The following is an 8,354-nucleotide window of genomic DNA, read 5'->3' on the forward strand; positions in this document are numbered from 1 at the left end:
AGCACAAAAGAGCCAAATCTGGGCTCCTCCTGGGGGAAAATGAGGAAATAATCTGAGTTTTGGGGCACTCCAGTGAGAGGGGAGCTCCTGGCCAGCATCCCACAGACACCCGAGTTCTGCTGGGGAGGGGAGAACCTGGAGAGGTTCTCCTGGAGCTGGGATTTGCCTGCCAGGATTTAAAGGGAACTGGGATTTGCCTGCCAGGATTTATAGGTGGGATGCAAGCTGCCAGCCTTGGGTGTCTCTGTCAGGTGAGAGAAAACCCTACAAAAAAGAAAGGAAAAAAACCCCACAGGAGCAGAAAAGCTTGAAAATCCCTCTGGTTTTCCCTGAGTGAGGTGGAACCAGGAGGTGGTGGCTCCTCCTGGGGGAAAATGAGGAAATAATCTGAGTTTTGGGTCACTCCAGTGAGAGGGGAGCTCCTGGCCAGCATCCCACAGACACTCGAGTTCTGCTGGAGAGGGGAGAACCTGGAGAGGTTCTCCTGGAGCTGGGATTTGCCTGCTAGGATTTATAGGTGGGATGGAAGCTGCCAAGCAAAGGCTGGGATGTCTCTGTCAGGTGAGAGAAAACCCTACAAAAAAAAAAGAAAAAAGGAAAAAAAATCCTGCAGGAGAAGGAAAGCTTGAAAATCCCTCTGGGTTTCCCTGAGTGAGGTGGAGCCAGGAGGTGGTGGCTCCTCCTGGGGGAAAATGAGGAAATAATCTGAGTTTTGGGCACTCCAGTGAGTGGGGGACCCATCACGAGAGGTCCTGGCCAGCATCCCACAGACACCTGAGTTCTGCTGGAGAGGGGAGAACCTGGAGAGGTTCTCCTGGAGCTGGGATTTGCCTGCCAGGATTTAGAGGTGGGATGCAAGCTGCCAACCTTGGATCTCTCTGTCAGGTGAGAGAAAAACCCTACAAAAAAGAAAGGAAAAAACCCTGCAGGAGAAGGAAAGCTTGAAAATCCCTCTGGTTTTTCCTGAGTGAGGTGGAACCAGAAGGTGGTGGCTCCTCCTGGGGGAAAATGAGGAAATAATCTGAGTTTTGGGGCACTCCAGTGAGAGGGGAGCTCCTGGCCAGCATCCCACAGACACCCGAGTTCTGCTGGAGAGGGGAGAACCTGGAGAGGTTCTCCTGGAGCTGGGATTTGCCTGCCAGGAATTATAGGTGGGATGCAAGCTGCCAAGCAAAGGCTTGGATCTCTCTGTCAGGTGAGAGAAAACCCTACAAAAAAGAAAGGAAAAAAACCCCACAGGAGCAGAAAAGCTTGAAAATCCCTCTGGGTTTCCCTGAGTGAGGTGGAGCCAGGAGGTGGTGGCTCCTCCTGGGGGAAAATGAGGAAATAATCTGAGTTTTGGGCCACTCCAAAAGAGAGGGGGACCCATCACGAGAGGTCCTGGCCAGCATCCCACAGACACCCAAGTTCTGCTGGAGAGGGGAGAACTTGGAGAGGTTCTCCTGGAGCTGGGATTTGCCTGCCAGGATTTAGAGGTGGGATGCAAGCTGCCAACCTTGGATCTCTCTGTCAGGTGAGAGAAAAACCCCACAAAAAAGAAAGGAAAAAACCCTGCAGGAGAAGGAAAGCTTGAAAATCCTTTTGGTTTTTCTTGAGTGAGGTGGAGCCAGGAGGTGGTTTCCATCCAAAGCAGGTTCAGGAAGTCCAAAACCTCTTTTTTTTCTGTCTTTTTCTTCATCCTCCTGGCTCTCACCAGAGCATCCAGCCGGGATTACTACGAGGTCAGGTCCAACAGCTCCCTGGAGAGCCCCGGGCCCCCCTTCCACTGCAGCTTTAGGGTAAGGAGGGGGCTGCAGAGGGATGGGGGATGGATGGGGGATGGATCCCCCCTTCCCAGGGGTGTCCCCACATCCCTGCCCTCTGTCCCGACAGCTCCAGAACCTGGGCTTCTTCCCCGTGGAAGGGGTGACCATCAAGCTCACCATCCCCGTGGCCACCAGGGCTGGCAACCGCCTGCTGCTCCTCACCCAGTTCCTGGTGGACCAGGTAGGGAGGGGTTCAGCATTCAGTTCTCTTTGTTCTTCTTGTTCTTCTTGTTCTTTTTGTTCTATTTTTGTTATTTTTCTTATTTTTCTTATTTCTGTTCTATTAATTATTTATTTTCATTATTTTCATTATTTTCATTATTTTTATTTTTATTCTTTTTATTATTATTTGTATTATTTTATTCTTTTTACTCTTTTTATTTTTATTTTTTTATTATTTTCATTTTTATTCTTTTAATTATTTTCATTATTTTAATTATTTTCATTATTTTCATTATTTTCATTATTTTCATTATTTTATTCTTTTCATTATCTTCATTATTTTCATTATTTTTATTATTTTTATTATTTGTATTTTATTTTTCTTCTTTTTCTTCTTTTTCTTCTTTTTAATCTTTTTATTCTTTTTATTATTTTATTATTTTTATTTAATTATTTTCATTATTTTTATTCTTTGTATTCTTTGTATTTTATTTTTAATATTTTATTATTTCATTATTTTCATTACTTTCATTACTTCTATTATTTTATTATTTTCATTACTTTTATTATTTTATTATTTCATTATGTTCATTATTTTTTTCCAAGCACATGGGGATCCTTTCTGCACCAGGGCCACCTCCAAGAAGTTCTCACCCCATCCCTCCCCAATCCCCACCACCTGCTCCCAGCTCAGGGCTCTCCCTTGGCTCCTGCCTGGGCTTCTCCTTTTTTCCTTTTGCTTGACAAGGGGAAAAGGCTCTGAACTGGAAGAGGGATGGGATGGAGAGGGGATTTTGGGGAGAAATTCTTGAATTTGAGGGTGCTGAGCCCCAGGGTGCCCCCAGAAGCTGTGGCTGCCCCATCCCTGGCAGTGTCCAAGGTTGGATGGGGCTTGGAGCACCCTGGGGGGTGGGAGGGGTCCCTGAGCATGGCAGGGGGGGCACTGGAGGGGATTTAGGGTCCCTCCAACCCAACCCAGGCTGGGGTGCTGTGATTTACCTGCAGGAGTACACAACCTGCAACATCTGGGGAAACACCACAGACTACAGGAGGACCCCATCGGAGGAGGACCTGACCCGTACCCCACACCTGGTAGGAACCTCTGAGACTTCATCCTGCCCCAGGACTGAGCCCTGCAACCCCAAACCAGGGAGAAAACCCCAAAAAACCCTACAGTGGGGATACCCCCAGGGGAGGATGGTGTTTGGATCTTGCTCCCTTCCACGAGCTTTCTTGCTCCCTTCCTTCCCTTCTTGCTCCCTTCCCTGTCCCAGCAGAGATGGGACATCCATCTTGGGCCCAGTGCTGTTCAATCTCTTTAGTGATGATTTAGATGAGGGGATTGAGTCCATCATCAGCAAATTCACAGATGACACCAAGCTGGGGGGAGTGTGGATCAGCTGGAAGGCAGGAGGGCTCTGCAGAGGGACCTGGAGAGACTGGAGAGTTGGGCTGATCCCAAGGGGATGAGGTTCAACATTCCAAGTACTGGGTCCTGCACTTTTGGCCACAACAACCCCAAAAGGTGCCCAGCAGAAAAGGCAAGGCCTTTGACACCTTCTCCCACAGGATCCTCCTGCAAAAGCTGTCAGCCCATGGATCAGCCAGGAGCACTCTGTGCCCAGAGCCCAGAGAGTGGTGCTGAACGGGGCTGCATCAAAATGGCGGCTGTGGTGTCCCCCAGGGATCAGTGTTGGGCCCAGTGCTGTTCAGTATCTTTATTGATGATTTAGATGAGGGGATTGAGTCCATCATCAGCAAATTCACAGATGACACCAAGCTGGGGGGAAGTGTGGATCAGCTGGAAGGCAGGAGGGCTCTGCAGAGGGACCTGGAGAGACTGGAGAGTTGGGATGATCCCAAGGGGATGAGGTTCAACACAACAACCCCATGGAGAGCTCCAGGCTGGGCACAGAGTGGCAGAAAGGGAGCTGGGAGTCTGGATTGCCAGGAAGCTGAAGAGGAGGCAGCAGTGTGCCCAGGTGGCCAAGAAGGCCAATGGCATCCTGGGCTGGCTCAGGAACAGCGTGGCCAGCAGGTCCAGGGAAGGGATTCTGCCCCTGTGCTCAGCCCTGGGGAGGCCACAGCTTGAGTCCTGTGTCCAGTTCTGGGCCCCTCAGCCCCTCAGGAAGGAGCTTGAGGTGCTGGAGCAGGTCCAGAGAAGAGCAAGGAGGCTGTGAAGGGATCCAGCAGAATTGCTGTGAGGAAGGGCTGAGGGAGCTGGGGGTGTTGAGGCTGGAGAAGAGGAGGCTCAGGGGAGACCTCATCACTCTCTGCAACTCCCTGAAAGGAGGTTGGAGCCAGGGGGGGGTCGGGGAGGTATCAGTGGGATAAGAGGGCACGGACTAAAGAATTTTTTCCTAATATCCATCCTAAACCTCCCCTGGCAGAGCTGAAGCTCTGCCAGGGGAGGTTTAGGATGGATATTAGGAAAGGATTCTTTGCAGAGAGGGTGATCAGACACTGGAATGCCCAGGGAAGTAGTGGATTCTCCGTGTCTGGAGATCTTTCCAAAGAGCCTGGATGTGGCACTGAGTGCCATGGGCTGGGAACCATGGGGGGAGTGGATCAAGGGTTGGACTTGGTGATCTCTGAGGTCCCTTCCAACCCAGCCCATTCCATGATTCTAAGATCCCATCAGCATGGATGATTCTACTCCCCAAACCCACCCAGTGATGGGGTTGGCTTGCAAGGGTCCATAAATGACCTTTTAGGTTCTTTCCAGCCCAACCCAGTCCATGAAACCTCTCCCCTTGCAGAACCACAGCAACTCGGACGTGGTGGCCATCGACTGTGACGTGAAACTGGGCCCCAACGAGGAGCTGAACCTGCAGCTGGGTGGCAACCTCTGGATGGAGTCTCTGAAAGCAGTAAGGCACTCAGGAGTCATCCCCCAAAACAACACCTACACCATCAGAACATGGGGGGGTTCCCTTCTCCTTTCCCTCAAAATCCCCCAAAGGAGCCCCCAACCTCAAAAACTCAATATTTGGGGGTTTTTTTGGCCTCTCCTGCAATCCCCTTCCTTCCCAGGCCTGTGCTGGGTGACTTTTGTTTCCAAATCCTATTTATTCTCCCAGCGTGTGCACCCAGCACCTCATTAAATCCCAAATTCATCCCTGAAGTGCCCTTTTTTTTTTTTTTTTGGGGTGATTGAGCCACACTCCCCATTTCAGCAGCATCCTCCTCCCCTCCAGGGATGCAGCAAACCCATGGGGGGCAAACATCTGGGGAAGCAAAGCCACGGAGGGGGATGGGCACCCAGTTTAGGGTGCTGGGTCCTCTCTCATTGCTCCACATCCTGCATTTTGGGGTTTGTTTTTTTTTTTTCTGGGGGGCAGCTGAAGTTCAAGGCACTGAAGATCACCACCACTGCCTCCCTCCAGCGCCGCTTCGGGAGCCCCTTCATCTTCCGTGAGGAGGATCCCAGCAGGCAGGTGAGGTCACACCTGGAGCCAGGAACTTTGGGAATGCTGCAGGGGCTAAAAAACCCAAAAAAACCCCCAAAAAAACCCCAAATGAGCCCTGTAGATGGAGGTGGGCACAGATCTGCAGAGCCCTGAGCAACTTGGAGCTGACATCCAGGGGAAGCTGAGCAAGGAGGTGATGGATGGGAGGGATGGGTCAACCAGGAACTTTGGGAATGCTGCGGGGGCTAAAAAACCCCCAAAAAACCCAAAAACCCCAAAAGAGCCCTGCAGGGGGGGGTGGGCACAGGTCTGCAGAGCCCTGAGCAACTTGGAGCAGACAGCAAGGGAAGAGCTGAGCAAGGAGGTGATGGATGGGAGGGATGGGTGAGCCAGGAACTTTGGGAATGCTGCAGGGGCTTGATGGGATCCCAGGAGGGGCTAAAAAACCCCGAAAAAACCCCAAAAACCCCAAACGAGCCCTGCAGGGGGGGGCACAGGTCTGCAGAGCTCTGAGCAACTTGGAGCAGACAGCAAGGGAAAAGCTGAGCAAGGAGGTGATGGATGGGAGGGATGGGTGAGCCAGGAACTCACACCCCCCAAAAAAACACCCCAGGGGCTAAAAAAACCCCCAAAAACCCCAAAAAAAAACCCCAAAAAACCCCCAAAAAACCCAAAAAAAGCCCTGCAGATGGGGGTGGGCACAGGTCTGCAGAGCCCTGAGCAACTTGGAGCAGACAGCAAGGGAAAAGCTGAGCAGGGAGGTGATGGATGGGTGAGCCAGGAACTTAGGGAATGCTGCAGGGGCTTGATGGGATCCCAGGAGGGGCTAAAATACCCCAAAAAAAACCCCCAAAAAACCCCAAAAAAACCCCAACCAAGCCCTGCAGATGGGGGTGGGCACAGGTCTGCAGAGCCCTGAGCAACTTGGAGCTGACATCCAGGGGAAGCTGAGCAGGGAGGTGATGGATGGGTGTGGGGTGGGTTTAGGGTGTGTTTGGGGTGGGTGTTGGGGTGCAGCATCCCCTAAAAGAGGGGTCACTGGTTGCACCCCCCCTGTCCCTGCCTTCTGCTGCTGCCCCCCCCCCCAGGTAACCCTGGAGATCTCCAAGGCTGAGGAATGGCAGATTCCCACCTGGATCATCCTGGGAAGCACCTTGGGAGGGCTCCTGCTCCTGGCCCTGCTGGTCCTGCTGCTCTGGAAGGTGAGGAACCCCAAAGACACCCCAGGACTTGGGGGGAATACTTTCAGTATTTATCTTTTATTTTATCAATTATTTTCTCATTATCACCTTTTAGTCTTCTTTTATAAATTATTTAATTTTTATTTTTATTTTTATTTTTATTTTTAATTTTAATTTTAATTTAATTTTTATTTTTATTTTTAATTTTAATTTTTATTTTAATTTTAATTTTAATTTTCATTTTTATTTTCATTTTAATTTTTATTTTCATTTTTATTTTTTTTTTTTTTTTTTTTTTTTTTTTTTTTTTTTTTTTTTTATTTTATATTATTTTATTTTTTAATTTTTTTTTTTCTTTTTTAATCCCTCCAGCTTGGATTTTTCCAGAGTGGGAGCCAGAGGAGAGCAGCAGAGAGGGCAGGGGATCCCCAGGAGTGATTTCTTTGTTCTCTTTGGGGTTGGGGGGATCTCCCTAAATCCCCTCCCTGCCCCTCGCTGGGTTTGGGGCTCCCCTGGATGCTCAAGGGGGGGGGGGTTTGGGGGCTGAGAAAGAGGAGGAGAGGAAACCCTGGGTGTAAAGTCAGCAAAAAAGGTAAAAAAAAAAAAATAAATGAATAAAAATGAGAATTAAAAAAAATGAAGAAAAATCAGAATGAAAAAATGAAGAAAAATGAAAAAATTGGATAAAAATCAGGATTAAAAAAGAATAAAAATTAAGAATTAAAAAAGGAATGAAATTAGAATTTCAAATGATAAAAATCAGAATGAAAAAAAGGAATAAATTAAGAATTTAAAAATGGATAAAAATCAGAATTAAAAAATGAATCAAAATCAATTTAATAAAATGGATCAAAATCAGAATTTAAAAATGAATCAAAATCAGACTGAAAAAATTGAATAAAAATCAGAAGGAAAAGAAAAATGAATCAAAATCGGAATTAAGTAAATGAATAAATTAAGGATGAAAAAAAAATCAATGAAATCAGAATTCCAACAATTTGAGTAGAAATCAGAATTTAAAAAAAGGAGAAAAATCCTTCAAAAAATGAATAAAAATCAGAATGAAGAAATGAGTGAAATTTAAAAATGAATAAAAATCAATTTAATAACATGAATAGAAATCAGAATTTAAAAAATGAATAAAAATCAGAATTAAAAAAGAATAAAAATCAGAATTTCAAAAACGAGTAAAAAGAATTTTCAAAAATAAAAATCAGAATTAAAAATGAATAAAAATCAATTTAATAAAATGAATAAAAATCAGAATGAAAAAAAAATCAGAATTCAAAAACTGAAAATCAGAATTTAAAATTTGACTAAAAATCAGAATTAAAAAATGAATAAAAATCAGAATTAAAATCAGAATGAATAAAAATCAGAATTAAAAAAGAATAAAATTCAGAATTTAAAAAATTCGAGTAAAAAGAATTTTTAAAAATGAATAAAATCAGAATGAAAAAAATGAATAAAAATCAGAATTAAATCAGAATGACTAAAAATCAGAATTAAAAGAAAAGAATTAAAAATCAGAATTCAAAAAATGAAAATCAGAATTTACAAATTTGACTAAAAATCAGAATTAAAAATGAATAAATATCAATTTAATAAAATGAATAAAAATCAGAATAAAAAAGAATAAAAATCAGAATTAAAATCAGAATGAATAAAAATCAGAATTTAAAAAAAAGAAAAAAAATCAGAATTAAAAAAAGAAGAAAAATCAGAATTTAAAAAATGACTAAAAATCAGAATTAAAAAAAAAAAAACAAATCAAAGCAGCCCCCAAAGCACCCGGG

At 45.3% G+C, this 8,354-nt stretch overlaps 1 protein-coding gene across 1 annotated transcript in view; it reads left to right on the top strand.

The window, feature by feature from the left end:
• LOC115600318 (integrin alpha-11-like) overlaps positions 1–7,007 on the top strand; it is a 27,522-nt gene extending 20,515 nt beyond the window's left edge. The window contains 7 exon segments of the mRNA XM_030468691.1: positions 1,697–1,778; positions 1,873–1,986; positions 2,973–3,059; positions 4,727–4,837; positions 5,309–5,404; positions 6,466–6,579; positions 6,931–7,007. Of these exon segments, the coding sequence (XP_030324551.1) occupies positions 1,697–1,778; positions 1,873–1,986; positions 2,973–3,059; positions 4,727–4,837; positions 5,309–5,404; positions 6,466–6,579; positions 6,931–6,996 (670 nt within the window). The 3' untranslated portion in view covers positions 6,997–7,007.
• The last annotated feature ends 1,347 nt before the right edge of the window (positions 7,008–8,354 follow it).

The sequence above is a fragment of the Calypte anna genome, unplaced genomic scaffold (assembly GCF_003957555.1).
Source record: "Calypte anna isolate BGI_N300 unplaced genomic scaffold, bCalAnn1_v1.p scaffold_22_arrow_ctg1, whole genome shotgun sequence".
In the NCBI taxonomy this organism is placed as follows: Eukaryota; Metazoa; Chordata; class Aves; order Apodiformes; family Trochilidae; genus Calypte; species Calypte anna.